Here is a 16,610-nt window from a genome sequence, read left to right on the forward strand (position 1 = left end):
CAACAAAGATCAGCAGAGTTTTTTACTCTATGTTAAAAGGCAAGAATTAGAACTAAAGTTGACTCTTAAGTTATCAACATGCACCTCTGAGTAACTAACCCTGACTGTATATTCCCCTCTCTTATTCAGGGCTGTAAAGGTCAATATCAACACCAATGCACCTGACCTGACTAATACCTGTAAGTCAGGGTGGACCAGCAAACACAACATCCTCTGGTCTGCATACCTTCAAGCATAATTAAACTGTTTAATAATCCAAATATATTATTCACCCATAATTATGTCCATGAATCATTTGTATGGATTTCCAACAGACTAAACTCTTTATACAGTATCACAATGGACCAAACCCTTTCACATCCAATTCCATTATACAGAATGCCAAAAGACCAGGACATTTCCAAGTCAAACTGCATAGAGCTCCAAGGGATCCAACCCCTTCTCACTCAACCTCTTTACAAAGAATTCCAAAAGATCCAATGCCTTCCAGTTGCATGCCATGATATACTAAACTCTTTCTTATTCAACTGCCCGTATTTGTTATGTTTTGATAGGAAAAACTCTTCCCTTTTCATTCTTATTATGTGGAGTTAACCAGTTGTCCACTAACTCCTGATGTGCATAATAATTCAATGTTAACTTCCTTCCTTTTCATTGCCATTGTATAAAAATCTTATTTCCAAATCTGAGCCATGTGTTTCTTCCATGATAGGCAACGCAGTACTTACGGTTCATCCCAACATCATGGTAGGTCAGGATTGCTGGGCGGTTTCCTTTAGGAGCACCACGGATAACAACATGCAACATCCCATAGGGGGTTTCAATGTCATGCTCCTAGAGAGATTGACAACATCAACAATCAGTTACTGGAAGTCTTATTTTTATTTACCAAAATTCCTGATTGTACACATCCACACACTATATGATAAACTCAGGCATTATATATGGTCACATTCTTATCCATTATACACACAAGTTTAGACATTATTCCTCATTAATAATCCCTTGTTCAATCTATTTGATATTGTACTCCCTACAATCTCTCTCATTAATTTAGTGATTGTGTTACCTGCATTACATTCCTTGTATAATATATCACAACTGTAAAAGCTGCTCACGTAGTATACATGTTGAATCAGTGATTACAGAGCCCCACCATTTGGACGCCTGTTAAATCAGTAATTAATGCATAACTTTATCCCCATATCTTAGGAAATACAGCAATTGCATAGTCTCAACATCCCTGCCTTCTTTTAGTCGTAACAAAGTACTGCACCAGTTTGTAATTAATACGTCATTGTGAAACCAGTGACCATAACATTTCTCTTCTTCACTTATCTAAAGCAGTGATTCTGTAATTGCACTGTAAGCATCTTCCAGAAGGATTGTCCAGGAAGGACTCCTAACACAATATGTGGACAGGCCATCTAGAGGAGAGGTCATGCTGGATATAGTATGAAGCAGTGAGCCTGGTCAAGAGAACAATCTCTCTGTGGGTGAGCATTTTAGAGACAGTGACCACAATTCCTTGACTATTACCATAACCTTGGATAGGCTTGGGAGCAGACTGTATGGCAAAATATTTAATTGGAGAAGGGCAAATTATGATACTATTTGGCAGGAACTTGGGAACATAAATGGGGAACATATTACTCAGGGAAATGTACAGTGGAAATATGGAGGTTGTTTACGGAGCACATGCATGGCATTCTGGATAGGTTTGTCCCTTTGAGGTAGGGAAAGGTTGACAAGGTGAAGAAACCATGGTTGATAAAAGTGGGACATCTAGTCAAGAGGAAGAAGGTATACATAAGTTAAGAAAGCAAGGATCAGAGAGGCTCTTGAGCATGTAAGATAACTAGGAAAGAGCTTAAGAAACTTAGGAGAGCTAGACGGGACCACGAAAAGGCCTTGGTGAGTAGGATTAAGGAAAACACCAAGGCATTCTACACATAGGAGGATGACTAGAGTGAAGGTAGGACAGATCCAGGATTAAAGAGGAAGTGTGTGCCTGGAGTCTGTGGAATTAGGGGAGATCATAGAGTCAAAGAACACTACAGCACAGAAACAGGCCTTTTGGCCCATCTAGTACACACTGAACTATTACTCTGTCTAGACTCATTGACCTGCACCTGCACCATAACTCACTATATGTCTCCCAACCCTGTACCTATACAAATTTCTCTTAAATATTGAAAATTGAACACGCATCCACCATTTCTGCTGGCAGCTCATTCCACCCTCTGAACGAATAAGTTCCTCACAGTGTTACGCTTAAACATTTCACATTTCACCCTTGACCCATGACCTCTAGATTTTTTCCTCTAGTCACTGGAAAAAGTCTGCTTGCAATCTATACGCCTCATAATTTTGCATACCTTTATCAAATTTTCCCTCATTCTCCTACGCTCCAGGGAATAAAGTCCTAACCTCTTCAAACTTTCCCTAGAACTCAGCTCCTCAAGTCCTGGCAACAGTCTTGTAAATTTTCTCTGCATTCTTTCAATCTTATAGATATTTTTTCTGTAGGTAGGTAGCCAGAACTTCACACAATAGTCCAAATTGGGAGTCACCAATACATGTACAACTCCAACATAACATCACAGCTCCTGTACTCAGTACTTTGAATTATGGCCAACATGCCAAAAGCTCTCTTTGTGACCCTATCTACCTGTGATGCTACTTTCAAGGAAATATGGATCTGTAAGCCCATATCCATCTCTTCTACTGCACTCCTCAGTGCTCCACCGTTCACTGTGCAAGTCCTACCCTGGTTTGTCCTCCCAAAGTGCAACACCTCACACTTGTCTGCATTAAATTCTGTCTGCCATTTTTTAGCCTATTTTTCCAACTGGTCCTGCTGCAAGCTTCCTCGCTGACCACTACAGCCCAAATCTTGGTGTCGTCTGCAAACTTGCAGATCCAATTTACCACATTATCTTCCAGATCGTTGATATAAGTGACAAACAACACAGGACCCATCACCGATCCCTGTGGCACACCACTAGTCACAGGCCTCCTGTTAGACAGGCAACCATCTACTACCACTCTCTGGCTTCTCCCACAAAGCCTATGTCTAATCCAATTTACTAGCTCATTCTGAATGCCCAGTGAATGAACATTCTTGACCAACATCACACATGAGACCTTGTCAAAGCCCTTGGTCAAGTCCATGTAAACAGCATCCACTGTCTTACCTTCATTAATTTTCCTGGTAACTTCCTCAAAAAACTCTATAAGACACAACCTATCACGCACAAACCCAAGCTGACTATCCCCAATCAATCCATATATATATATATATATCCAAAAACTTGTATATGCAGTCCCTTAGAATACTTTCCAATAACATACCCATTTCTGGTATCAGGCTCACCAGCCTATAATTTCCCAGTATTAAGGTCCTTACTGAATAATTTGCTTCAGTATTTACTAGTGAGGGTGTCCTTCATGAATGTGAGAATGGTGTAGAAAAGGCTAACAAGTAGGAACATGTCAACATTAAGAATGAGAATGTGCTGGAAGATTTGAAACATATTAGGATAGAAATGTACTGGGGCTGTATGGAATATACCCTAGATAACTGCTGCACCTATGGCAATAAATTTTGCATCCTCACTGGCCACAGGTGAAGTACCAGAAGATTGGAGGTTGGCAAATGTTATTCTTTTGCTCAAGGTAATAAGAATAATCTTGGGATTTGTCTCCCAGAAGAGGGCAAACTATTGGACAGGATACCTAGAGACAGGATTTGGAGAAACGTTGTCTGATTAGGGATAACGAGCATGGTTTTGTGAGGGGCATGTTATGCCTCATGAGCCTGATTGAATTCTTCAGGGTAGTAACAAAACAATTTGATGAAGGTACAGCAGTAGATGTTTCTATAAGGATTTTAATAAAGCAGGGTCATTCAGAAAATCAGGAGGCGTTGGATTAAGGAAAACTTGGCCGTGTGGATCCAGAAGGCACTGATCCACTGAAGGCAGAGGGCAGTATTGGATGGAGTATACTCTGCCCAGAGGTTGGTGACTAGTGGTGTTCCACATTGATCTATTCTGGCACTCTTGCTCTTGTAATTTTTCAAAAACATTTTTGGATGAGAAACTGAAAGGGTGAGTTAGTAAGTGGTGTAGATAGTGTAGAAGATTACAATAGGAGACTTCTAGTCATTGATTTCTGTAGTTGCTCCTATTTTACGTACTTTACTGTTTCCAACCTGTTTTAAAACCTTACTTTTAAACTTGATGTTGTTCTACTATGAATACAAGGGGTGCCAAAGGTACTAAAAAAGAAGATCCTCCTGCATCTTTGGAATCTATTATGGATTTGCTTCGAAAACACATGTAAAGGGGGTTTCTTTTTTTCTTTGGTACTGTTGGGAAAGGGTTTCTTTGTTTGTTAAAAGCAGGAATGTTTCTTTGTTGCGAGAGAGTGCTGGAAGCTTGTTTGTTACAATTTACTGATAACGAGAATGGTATTCCTTTGTAAACCAAATGGGGATTAATGTTCTTTCTTCTGAGTCTGTAAGCTTTGGTTGACGGGCTTTTGGGCAGATCGGCGCGAGGGGGTCGAGAGAGAGGACACAATGCTGTAAACTGGGCGAGGAACGGACCCCAAGGGGGGTCCGAGGCCAGGAGGTACTCCGAGGAGGGGGGATGAAGCTAGATGTGCTTGGTTGACCACTCGGAGGGTCCTGAGCTGCGAGTCGAGGAGTTCGGAGGGGATCGAATGGTGGCCAGAAGACTTCAGTAATTGAGCTCCAACGGTTGTGCACGAAGTGGTTTGGACTTTGATAAGCTTGGCGCCTGTTCTTTATTTTTTCTCTTCATATATACTGTATTGTTATTAATCACTTAGTTATAGTAACCTTTATAAATTGTACTCATTTAATCGCTTATGGTGTACTGTCTGTTTTTGGGCGAGGCGGGGACATCACACAGCATCCACACCAGCTGATTACCCAGTTTGGCGGGGCCGAAGGCTACTCCCCCTAGACGAGAACGAGCTGAGCTAGCCTGAGGCGACCCAGGGGGTTACACACAGAAAAGAACCTTCCGCTGAAATTAAACAAATAGATGCACAATTGGATTCTATTCAAAAAACCTTAACTGAATGTGATAAACAAATAGAAGAGAATGAAGCATCTCTGACAATTTTGGATGTGAAAATTGATGGCCTGCAAAAGCTTTGTGAAAAACAATCAAAGTCTAATGAAAAATTAAGACAGAAGATTATCGATTTAGAAAATAGAAGCAGAAGAAATAACCTATGAACTCTGGGCCTTGAAGAGTTAACGGAAGGTGATCAGCCTACGGAATTCTTTGCAAGCTTTTTGGCACAATTATTCTCTAAAATTTTACCGTCTTTACCAATGATTCTCCAACTTCTGGTAATTACCTCCGCCTCCCTTCCCCTATCCCAGTTTCACTCTGTCTCCTCCTCCAGCTGCCTACCACCTCCTTCATGGTTCCGCCTCCTTCCATAGTGCTTTCCCCTTGCATTCCTTCTTCACCTTTCCTGCCTATTCCCTCCCTGCTTCCCCTCACCCACCCCTTCATCTTTCCCCTTACTGGTTTTTCACCTGGCACCTACCAGCCTTCTCCTTCTCACCCCCCCCCCCCCACCTTCTTTGTAGCACCCCTGCCTCCTCCGTCTTCAGTCCTGACAAAGGGTCTCAGCCCAAAACGTTGGCTGTTCGTTTCCACAGATGCTGTCTGATCTGCTGAGTTCCTGCTTTGACCCCATCTGCAGAGTATTTTGTTTTTACAACAGGACACTGATAAGATGCAAAGCTGGGCTGAGCACTGGCAGGTGAATTTCAATCTGGAAATGTGTGTAGTGATACTTGAAGGTAATGTGCAAGATTAATCACAGGATTCGTAGCAGCATGGAGGAACAAAGGGATCTTGGGGCCCATGCTCATAGATATCTCAAAGTTTCTGTGCAAGCATTTAGAGTGACTACAATAGCATATGGTGTGTTGGTCTTCATTAGTCAGAGGATTGAGTTCAAGAGCTCCTTGATAAAACTCAGGTTAGACCACAGTTGTGCACAGTTTAAGTCATGTCATTATAGGAAGGGTGTGGAATATTTAGAGCTGGTGAAGAGGAGATTTTCCAGGATGCTGCCGGGATTAGAGAACATGTCTTATGAGGAATGGTTAATCAAGCTACGGCTTTTCTCTTTGGAATGAGGGAGGATGAGAGGTGAGAAACATAGATAGAGTGATCATCCTGCACCTTTTTCCAGGGTGTAAATGGCTAATATGGAAGGGCATCTAAGGTATTTGGAGGAAAGTATGGGATCAGAGGTATGTTTTGTTGTTTACATAGAGAGTGAAAACACTGCTGAGCGTGGTGGTAGTGTCAGACTCTCAAACAGGCACACGGATGAAAGAAAAATGGAATGTTATGTGGGAGGGAAGCATTAGATTGATCTTGGAGTAGGTTAAAACGTCAGCAGAATATTGTGGACTGAAGGGTCTTTACTGTGCTGTAGTGTTCTATGTTCTTTTACCATCAGCAAAGGCAAAGATTATTGTTAAAATATTCATTCAACATTCATATAGACAATTGGGAACTACCCTAACATAAACACAAGAACATAAGGTATAGGAGCAGGAGTCGGCCATTTTCCCCTCCAGACTACTCCAATATTCAATAAGATCATGGCTGATCTGGCCATGGACTCAATTCCACTGACCTGCCTTTCCCCCCCATAACCCTTAATTCCCCTGCTGTGTAGAAATCCATTGAACCATGTCTTAAATATATTTAATAAGGCAGACAATTCCACAGATTCACTGCTTTCTGGGAAAAGCAATTTCACCTTTTCACTGTCCTAAATCTATCCCCCCAAATCTTGAGGCTACGTCCTTTAGTTCCAGTCTAACTAACTTCTATTTTTTTAATTTTAGCATTATAGTACAGCAACAAACTCTTCCAACCCAACGAGCCCAGAATGCCCAATTACACCCATGTGACCGATGAACCTGCTAACCATATGTCTTTGGAATACGGGAGGAAACCAGAACGCCCAGAGGAAATCCGCATGGTCATGCGGAGTATGTACCAGCACAGCAGCTGCGATGTGGATTACAAATTACAGCAGGAGATAGAAAAAGTGTGTCAGAAGGGCAATGTCATGATTATCGTTGGGGACTTTTACCTGAAGGTGGATTGGGAAAACCAGGCCAGTACTGGACCTAAAGAGAGAGAATTTGTAGAAAGTCCAAGGGATGGCTCCTTCGAACAGCTTGTTATCAAGCTCATTAGGGGATCAGCTGTGCTGGATTGGGTTGTGCAATTATCTGGAGGTGATAAGAGAGCTTAAGGTTAAGGAACCCTTAGGGAACAGTGATCACAATATGATCAAGTTCACTTAAAAATTTGAGAAGGAGAAACTAAATTCCAATGTGTCGGTATTTCAGTGGAATAAAGGAAATTACAATGGCATGAGAGGGGAACTGGCCAAGGTTGACTGCAAAGGGACACAAGTAGGAAGGACAGCAGATCAGCAATGGCTGGAGTTTCTGCAAAAAATGAGGGAAATGCAAGACAGATATATTCCAAATAAGAAGAAATTTTCGAATGGAAGAAGGACACTACCGGGACTGATAAGTGAAGTCAGAGCCAATGTAAAAGCAAAAGAGAGGGCATTCAAGAAAGCCAAAAGTAGTGCAAAGATAGAGGACTGGGCAGCTTTTAGACACTTGCAGAAGGAAACTAAGAAGGTCATTAGGAAGGAAAAGATGAACGTTGAAAGGAAGCTGGTGACTATTATCAAAGAAGATACTAAAAGCTTTTTTTAAGTATATAAAAGCTAAAAGAGAGTTGAGGGTACATAAAGGACCAATGGAAAATGATGTTTGAGATACTGTAATGAGAGATGCAGAGATGGCAAAGGAACTGAATGCATATTTTGCATCAGTCTTCACAGTGGAAGACATCTGCAGTATATCAGTCATTCAAGAGTGTCAGGGAAGTGAAGTATGTGCAGTGAAAATTATGACTAAGAAGATGCTCAGGAAGCTTAATGCTCCAAGGGTGGATACATTTCCTGGACCTGATGGAACAAAACCTCAGGTTCTGAAGTAAGTAGCTGAAGAGATTGCAGAAGCATTGACAATGATCTTTCAAGAATCAATAGATTCTGGCATTGTACCGGATAACTGGAAAATTGCAAGTTTTACTCTGTTATTTAAAAAATTTGGGAGGCAGCATAAAGGAAACTATAGGCCTGTTAGTCTGACATCAATGTTGTTGGAATTGATTGTTAGGGATGAGAGTACGGAGTACCTGGATTCACATGACAAGATAGGCCAAAGCTAGCATGGCTTCCTGAGAGGAAAATCCTGCCTGACTAATGCACTGCAATTTTTTGAGGAAATTACAAGCAGGGTAGACAAAGGAGATGCAGTAGACGTGGTGTGTTTGGATTTTCAGAAGGCCTTTGACAAGGCTGCTTAGCAAGATAACAGCCCATGGAATTACAGGGAAGTTACTAGTGTGGGTGGAACATTGGCTGATCAGCAGAAAACAGAGAGTGGAAATAAAGGGATCCTGTTCTGGCTGGCTGCCGGTTACCAATGGAGTTCCACAGGGGTCAGTGTTGGGACTGCTGCTTTTTACAATGTATGTCAAAGGTTTGGACTATGGGATTCATGGATTTGTGGCTAAATTTGATGATACAAGATAGGTGGAGGAGCAGGTAGTGTTAAGGAAACAGAGAGCCTGCAGAGAGACTTAGATAGTTTAGGGGAATGGGCAAAGAAGTGGCAAATGAAATACAATTTTGGAAAGTATATGGTCATGCACTTTGGTGGAAGAAGTAAACAGACTTTTTAGATGGGGAGAATTCAAAACGCAGAGACGCAAAGGGACTTGGGAGTCCTTGTGCAGGATACCTTAAAGGTTAACCTCCAGGTTGAGTCGGTGGTACAGAAGGTGAATGCAATGTTGGCATTCATTTCTAGAGGTATAGAATATAAGAGCGGAGATGTGATGTTGAGGCTCTATAAGGCACTTGTGAGACCACTATTGTGTGCAGTTTTGGGCTCCTTATTTTAGAAAGAATATACTGACATTGTAGAGGGTTCAGAGAAGATTCATGAGAATGATTCCAGGAATGAAAGGGTTACTGTATGAGGAACGTCTGTCAGCTCTTGGGCTGTATTCCCTGGAAATCAGGAGAATTAGGGAGGATCTTATTGAAACATTCCAAATGCTAAAAAGTCTGAACAGATTAGATATGGCAAAGTTATTTCCCATGGTAGGGGAGTCCAGGACAAGGGGGCACGAGAAAGCAGTGAATCTGTGGAATTGTCTGCCTTATTAAATATATTTAAGACATGGTTCAATGGATTTCTACACAGCAGGGGAATTAAGGGTTATGGGGGGGAAAGGCAGGTCAGTGGAATGCACATACTTCACTTCCCTGACACTCTTGAATGACTGATATACTGCAGATGTCTTCCACTGTGAAGACTGATGCAAAATATGCATTCAGTTCCTTTGCCATCTCTGCATCTCTCATTACAGTATCTCAAACATCATTTTCCATTGGTCCTTTATGTACCCTCAACTCTCTTTTAGCTTTTAGAACAGAGATGTAGAGAAATTACTTCAGTCAGAGGATGGTAAATCTGTGGAATTTGTTGCCACGAGTGGCTGTGGAAGCCAAGTTATTGGGTATACTTAAGGCAATGATAGACAGGTTCTTGATTAGCCAGGGCATCAAAGGGTATGGGGAGAAGGCAGGAGAGTGGGGATGACTGGAAGAATTGGATCAGCCCGTGAAGCAGATTTAATGGCCTACCTCTGCTCCTATATCTTTGATCTTATGGTCTTACAGATAGTGGTGCATATTGAACCTACATCATTACTCTAACCTCTGAGCTAGTGTGCCACCCTGAAAGTAAAAACAACTTTCCTGCCTTTCTCTTAACTATTCCTTTTGTAATGTTATATTCTTCTATAAGATACACACTCATTCTTCTGAATTCCAGCCAGTAAAGACCCCGGTGACTCTATTTCTTCTCACAGACTAACTCCTATCATCTCCAGGAATAAACCTGGTGAACTTCCTCTGCACCGCTTCCAAAGACAGTACATCTTTCCTAAAGTAAGAATACTAGAATTGCATGCAGTATGCCAGGAATGGGCTCACTAGTACCTAGTTGCAACACAGGCTCCCTGCTCTTAAATTAAATCCTTCTAGCCATGAGGATCAGCATTCTATTTGCCTTCTTGATAACCTGATGCACCTGCAAACCAACCTTTTGCAATTCATGCACAAGCACTCCCCGAGACAACAATCTTTCATTATTTATATAATAGTGTCATCAGCAAACTTAGACACTACACCTTGTCCCCTCTTCCAAATTGTTATATCGTAAACATCTGTAGGCCCAGAACTGATCCGCGTGGCACTCCATTCACCACTGACTGCCAAACAAAGAATTAACCATTTATCCCAATTCTCTGCTTTCTGTTGGTTAACTGATATCCATCCATCTTATCCCCAAATCCATACATTGTTATCTTATGGATAAGTCTTTTATGCAGACCTTATTGAATGCCTTCTAGAAATGCAAGCACACAACATTCACCTATTGCCCTCTATCTGTTGCATTCATCATACCTGTAAAGAACTCCAGTTAAACCTGCCCTTCAAGAATCCATTCTGTGTCAGCCTGATGGAACTACTTCTCTCCTGGCGTCTCACTATTTCTTCCTTCATGATTTCCTTACTACAGATGTTAAGCTAATTGACCCACCTTTTTTAAACAGTGGGGTGACATTCACTGTTTTCCAGTCTGTTGGAATTTGTCCAAAGACCAGAGAATTGTGGTAAATCATCACAATTATGTCCACTGTAACTTCTGCCATTTTGTTTTTACAGTACATAGAATTGCATCCCATTGAGACCAGGGGACTTGTCTGTCCTTAGGGCACTGGTTTGCTCTTCACTACCTCTTTAGTGACAGCATTTTGCATCAAGGTCCTCACCTCCCACCACATCCATAACATCTCTCTTTTCGACATGTTAGACATGTCTTTCACCTTCAAGACCACTATAAACAATTGTTCAAAGCCTACACCATTTCCACATTACCCAATATTCATTCCCCTTCCTCATCTTGCAAGGGACCTACCATCACTTTATTTACCCTTTTCTGTTTTATATAATTATAAAATGTTCTTATGTTTGAGCTCGTTTATTTTCTTAATCTATTTTCCCTTTCCTGAGTGCTTGCTTAATAGGGTGTTTGTTGCCTTTTAAAGTGTTCACAAACATCCAATTTCCCACTACTGCTGACATATGCTTTTAGTTTCATGCCTTATTTTATTTCCTTAGTTATTCCAAGGCTGACTCTCACTGCCCTGGCAATACACTTCTGTTGAGTACTGTGAAAAATCTCTTTGAAAGTCTTCCACTACTGCTTAACTGTTCCATCCCAGTCTGTGTACCCAGTCTACGCTACTCAGCCCCTCTCTCTTCCCATTGTAGCCTCCCTTGTTTTGACATAATACACTGGTTTTTGATCTAACTATTGCACCCTCCATTTCCATGAGAAATTCAATCATACTGTGGTCACTCTTTCCAAAAGGATCCCTAACGACAAGATCATTATGAGCACATTGAAGCAACAGGGCCCAGGACCTAGTGCGAGGAATGACATGGCATTTACACAATTTAAACCCCAATCTGGATGGATTGAAAAGTTGGGACTAGAGACGAGGGCCGGGCTGGTTCTGCTCATTGCTGCGCAACCATTTGCCCGGCTGTGTGATGAACTGAAGCTGAGGCGATGGGCTGCTCTGGGCTTTGTGTCTATGGACTCAGTTTTGTTCTGAATGCTGTTGCTTGTTTTTATTGTTTGTACAATATGTACTTTTCTTCTCTTTCCGCATTGGGTGCTTGCTGCCCATTTTTAAGAAATGGGTTATTCTGGGTTTCTTGTTTTGTGGCTGCCTATAAGCAGACAAATCTCAAGGTTGTATAATTTATACATACTTTGATAATAAATTTACTTTGAATTTTAATTAATTCACATGTCTCATTGCACAGGACCAGTTCCCCAGTAGTTCAAGAAAACTATCATGAATGTATTCTATGAAGTTCTCCTCAAGAATGCCTTAACCAACTTGATTTACCCAATCTATGTGCAAGTTATAGCTCCCCATGACAGTGGCCATTCCATTCTTACATATATCAGACAATTATTTTTTCGCGTCACTATAATGCTATTATTCAGAGACCTATAGACAACACCCACCAGTGATTTTGTTTTCCCTTTACTATTCCTAATCTCTACCCAGGTGGACTCAACATTCTGCTCCTTAGATCTTATAAGATCTAAGGAGCAGAATAAGATCTTCTTTTACTATCACCCTGACCTCATCCTTGTTTTAGAACATAGAATAGTACAGCACATTACAGGTTCTTCGGCCCACAATGTTGTGCCAACCCTCAAACCCTGCCTCCCATATAACCCCCCACCTTAAATTCCTCCATATACCTGTCTAGTAGTCTCTTAAACTTCACTAGTGTATCTGCCTCCACCACTGACTCAGGCAGTGCATTCCACGCATCAACCACTCTCTGAGTGAAAAACCTTCCTCTAATATCACCCTTGAACTTCCCACCTCTTACCTTAAAGCCATGTCCTCTTGTACTGAGCAGTGGTGCCCTGAGGAAGAGGCGCTGACTGTCCACTCTGTCTATTCCTCTTAATATCTTGTCCACCTCTATCATGTCTCCTCTCATCGTCCTTCTCTCCGAAGAGTAAAGCCCTAGCTCCCTTAATCTCTGATCATAATCCATACACTCTAAACCAGGCAGCATCCTGGTAAGTCTCCTCTGTACCCTTTCCAATGCTTCCACATCCCTCCTATAGTGAGGCCACCAGAACTGGTCACAGTACGCCAAGTGTGGCCTAACTAGGGTTTTATAGAGCTGCATCATTACATCGTGCCTCATTGTTTTACAGCAATATAAAACCAAAGAAATTACACAGGCTTCAGAATTATTAGCCACTTAGATATTAAAACATCAAGCTGGCTGATCCACTTAATCACATGGCCATGAATTAGATACTACCATTTATTTTATTATGTGGCTACCTGACTGTCTGGTCATCACTGAGATGAGATTTTCCAAATTTACTTACTTTAAATTTACTTACTATCTTGAACAGTAGTGTTTACACTAAACAGACACGTTACCCTAAAACCTCAATAGTCACATTGGCATAAATGCATACCATAATCCTGCAGACACACAGAAATAAAAAACATCACACCAAGACAAACACAAACCCATTCACAGTTGCACAAAAATTATTTACTTTACAGAAATACATCATTCAAGCCAATAAGATCAGGCCAGTTTAAAAACTCCACACAAGACTCTTTCTCACAGAATGTGACAAGCATACACAATGTGTTAGATACACCCATTCATGGTGTGAGTAATATGCACTGTCAAACACTTCCACAGCTAATGTGATGAAGATTTTCGCACAACGACAAACAAAATGTCTCAGATGTTAGTCTGAGGCAAATGAACAGCGTGCTGTGTCATAACACTTAAACTTGCAGGTCTCTGCATAGCAACCATCAGGAACCAGGCTTCACACTTAACTCAACCTAGCACAGAGCAAGGATCAGACACAACATTCCCCCCTTATTTTAATAGTTTTGAGATATCAACGATGTTTAACTCATGGAATGTAAGGAAAAATCCACATCATTTCAGCATTATATTGGTTCTTACATATTTTGAAGCTGGTCTCAAACCACCTTTCATTTATTCATCCTTTCTTCAACCATTCTTCTTTCCTTAATTTTAATCTAAGGTTTTCCCACCTCCTGCTCCTGAGACCTTAGCATTACAACCCTGACACATCAGTGTACCTCCATTCCTGTGCATCCCTACTTTTAATTGTTCCATCAGTGTTGGCCATAGCTCCAGCTGCCTACATCTTAAGTTTCAGAATTTCTCTCCTTAAATCTCTTTCCTCTTTCTGCCTCAAACCATACCCTTTAGTTAAGCATTTATTAGGCAGGTCTGAAAACTCTTTCAGACTCAGTTTAAAATTTTGTTTGGTAATACATTTGTGAAGTTCCTTGAGGAGTTTTAATTTTAAAATTTTTTGTTAAACATTGTCAAAGATAAACATTTTTGTTGTTATCCTTTGCTAGTATTTGTCACTACATATAAATTCATTGACCTTTCCTGGAGTTACAGTGCAGCTCATTGCATATCGCTCAACTTCATAGGTTGAGGGGGTAACAACCAGGCATTCTCCTTTCAGTAAGCCAGGAGGCTCTTCTCAGAATGTTTTCCCCTCTGGCTTTCACTTATTTCATAGGATTCGCTGTCTACAGAGGCTACAGTGATGTACCTCAATGAAATTGAATGGTGGCATTCTTCACATCTTTTATCTGGTAGAAGAGGTAAACAGATCAGGCCAGCTACTTACAACTTGCCTGTCTGTAGATCTTCTATTTCAGGGACATCAAGTTATCCAGTGTGTCAGCTTCTCAGGGGATCTATCCTGGACCTAGTATACAGATGCAGCCATAAAGAAGACACCACAATGTCTCTATTTTCTTAGACGTTTAGGAGGTTTGGCATGTCACCAAAGACTCGGACAAGCTTCAATATATGCCCAGTGGAAAGCATTCCGACTGGTATGGATAGTTTAATGCATAGGAGTGCAAGAGGCAACAAAGGATAGTGGACTCAGCCAGTTACATCGTGTGTACAGCTCTCCTCACCACTGAGGACATCTACAAGAGGTAATCTCTCAGAAAGGGGCCTTGCCACCTTCCTGTTGTTGCTATCAGGCAGGAGGTAGAGGATGCTGAGGACCCTCATTTTAAGGTTCAACAACAGCTTCTGCCCGTGCCATCAGGCCCATGGGTTGATGTGAAAGGCCCTAATCCATCAATATTTCTCCTTTTCCCCTCCCTCAACTTGCTCTAATGTCATTGTATTTATTTCCGTTTATTTTGTTGCAAGTTATGTATAACTTATGTTAATTTTTAACTATATGCTGCTTTGTGTTTGTCATGTTTGGAGTGTACTGTGCTACTGTAAGATGATGACTTCCATGGCATTTATACCCTGGGTATTTGCCCATGACAATAAACATGAACTCAAGTTGTGTGTTACAGGATGTATAAAGGCTTTAGTGTGATACGGGACATGCCATTCATCGAAGGATGTTCAACTTCTGACCTGCTGCTGTAGCTACTGTGGCTTAATAGGAAGTATTTGGGTTGTCAGGTTGTAGAATTCAGGCATAAAATCAATGCTAGGCAAACTGAGTGCAGCTAGAAACCAAACGTTCATTGAAACATTCTTCAGTCAATTGAAAATTTCTGAACTCATTTTTGTTAGGCAAGGGTAGACTTACAGACAAAAAGGACTGAATAGTCATTGTTTCCCACACTTATACTCTTAACTAACTTATTTGTCTTGCATTACAAGAAAATAAGGTAACACATGTTAACAATCATTTCTGAAGAGTCTGACATTCCATCGGGGAATTAACGTCAAGACATCAGGTCATAGGTACACTTACTTACATAAACGTATGCGTTACGAGGACACTGAAGAAAAAACAACTCAAAACAGACTGGGAGACTGTTTCGCTGAACACCTATGCTCTGTCTGCCAGAGAAAGTAGGATTTCCCAGTGGCCACACATTTTACTTCCACACCCCATTCCCATTCTGATATGTCTATCCATGGCCTCCTCTACTGTCAAGATGAAGCCACACTCAGGTTGGAGGAACAACACCTTATATTCCGTCTGGGTAGCCGCCAACCTGATGGCATGAACATTGATTTCTCAAACTTCTGTTAATGCCCCTCCTCCCCTTCTTACCCCATTCCTTATTGATTTATTTACCCCCCCCCTTTTTTTCCTTCTTCTCTCTGTCTCTCTCACAATCACTCCTTACCTGTTCTCCATCTCCCTCTGGTGCTCCCCTTCCCCTTTCTTTCTCACTAGGCCTCCCGCCCCATGATCCTCTCCCTTCTCCAGCTGTGTATCCCTTCTGCCAATCAACTTTCCAGCTCTTAGCTTCACCCCCCTCCCCATCCTGTCTTCTCCTATCATTTTGGATCGCCCTCTCCCCCTTTCAAATCTCTCACTATCTCTTCTTTCAGTTAGTTCTGACGAAGGGTCTCGGCCCGAAATATCGACGTACTTCCTCCTATAGATGCTATCTGGCCTGCGGCGTTCCACCAGCATTTTGTGTGTGTAACTCAATACAAATTCTCCCATGGTCACAACTATTGCACTTACAATAATAATAGAATAATGGAACAGTACAGCACATTACAGGCCCTTCGGCCCACAATGTTGTGCCGACCCTCGATCCCTGCCTCCCATATAACCCCCCACCTTAAATTCCTCCATATACCTGTCTAGTAGTCTCTTAAACTTCACTAGTGTATCTGCCTCCACCACTGACTCAGGCACTGCATTCCACACATCAACCACTCTCTGAGTGAAAAACCTTCCTCTAATATCCCCCTTGAACTTCCCTCCCCTTACCTTAAAGCCATGTCCTCTTGTACTGAGCAGTGGT

General features: G+C 41.6%; 1 protein-coding gene across 6 annotated transcripts in view; it reads right to left on the reverse strand.

The window, feature by feature from the left end:
* The window catches only part of ndrg4 (NDRG family member 4), a 224,321-nt gene that overhangs the window by 98,729 nt on the left and 108,982 nt on the right, over positions 1-16,610 (reverse strand). For all 6 annotated transcript variants that reach the window (XM_059992564.1, XM_059992563.1, XM_059992560.1 and 3 more), the window contains exon 4: positions 729-834. In XM_059992564.1, coding sequence (XP_059848547.1) covers positions 729-834 — 106 coding nt within the window. The remainder of the gene's footprint in view (positions 1-728; positions 835-16,610) is intronic.

This window comes from Hypanus sabinus, chromosome 17 (assembly GCF_030144855.1).
Source record: "Hypanus sabinus isolate sHypSab1 chromosome 17, sHypSab1.hap1, whole genome shotgun sequence".
Taxonomy (NCBI): Eukaryota; Metazoa; Chordata; class Chondrichthyes; order Myliobatiformes; family Dasyatidae; genus Hypanus; species Hypanus sabinus.